This window comes from Apaloderma vittatum, unplaced genomic scaffold (genome assembly GCF_000703405.1).
Source record: "Apaloderma vittatum isolate BGI_N311 unplaced genomic scaffold, ASM70340v1 scaffold29075, whole genome shotgun sequence".
Taxonomy (NCBI): Eukaryota; Metazoa; Chordata; class Aves; order Trogoniformes; family Trogonidae; genus Apaloderma; species Apaloderma vittatum.
Genome location: NW_009719285.1, coordinates 1,504 through 1,873, shown reverse-complemented (window position 1 = coordinate 1,873; position 370 = coordinate 1,504). Strand labels below are relative to the sequence as shown.

The 370-nt window shown below is 51.1% G+C and overlaps 1 protein-coding gene across 1 annotated transcript in view; it reads left to right on the top strand.

Moving 5' to 3' along the window:
- GRIN1 (glutamate receptor, ionotropic, N-methyl D-aspartate 1) overlaps positions 1-370 on the top strand; it is a gene marked incomplete at its 5' end in the record, with an annotated part of 25,050 nt that overhangs the window by 23,355 nt on the left and 1,325 nt on the right. The window contains one exon of the mRNA XM_009870576.1: positions 62-207. Within this exon, the coding sequence (XP_009868878.1) occupies positions 62-207 (146 nt within the window). The remainder of the gene's footprint in view (positions 1-61; positions 208-370) is intronic.

The window sequence follows — 370 nt, the reverse complement described above, 5'->3', positions numbered from 1 at the left end:
AGGAAATGAAGTGTCGTGGTGTGATTTCCACTGCCCCCTGTAACTTTCCTGCTTATTTCAGGTGTGTTTATGCTGGTGGCTGGAGGTATTGTTGCCGGGATATTTTTAATATTCATAGAAATAGCTTACAAAAGGCATAAGGACGCGCGGAGGAAGCAGATGCAGCTGGCGTTTGCGGCCGTTAATGTGTGGAGGAAAAACCTGCAGGTAGGACAAACCGTTTTTAGAGCAAATCTCCCAACAGGTGCGTTTTCCATTCCTTCACCAAATCCGTGAATGCAAAGCTGTGGATTAGCATGGGGCCCTCTGTCCCCCACCCCTGCACCCCAGTAACTCCAGCCAGGCGTTACCGGGCGCCTAGCAGAGCCGG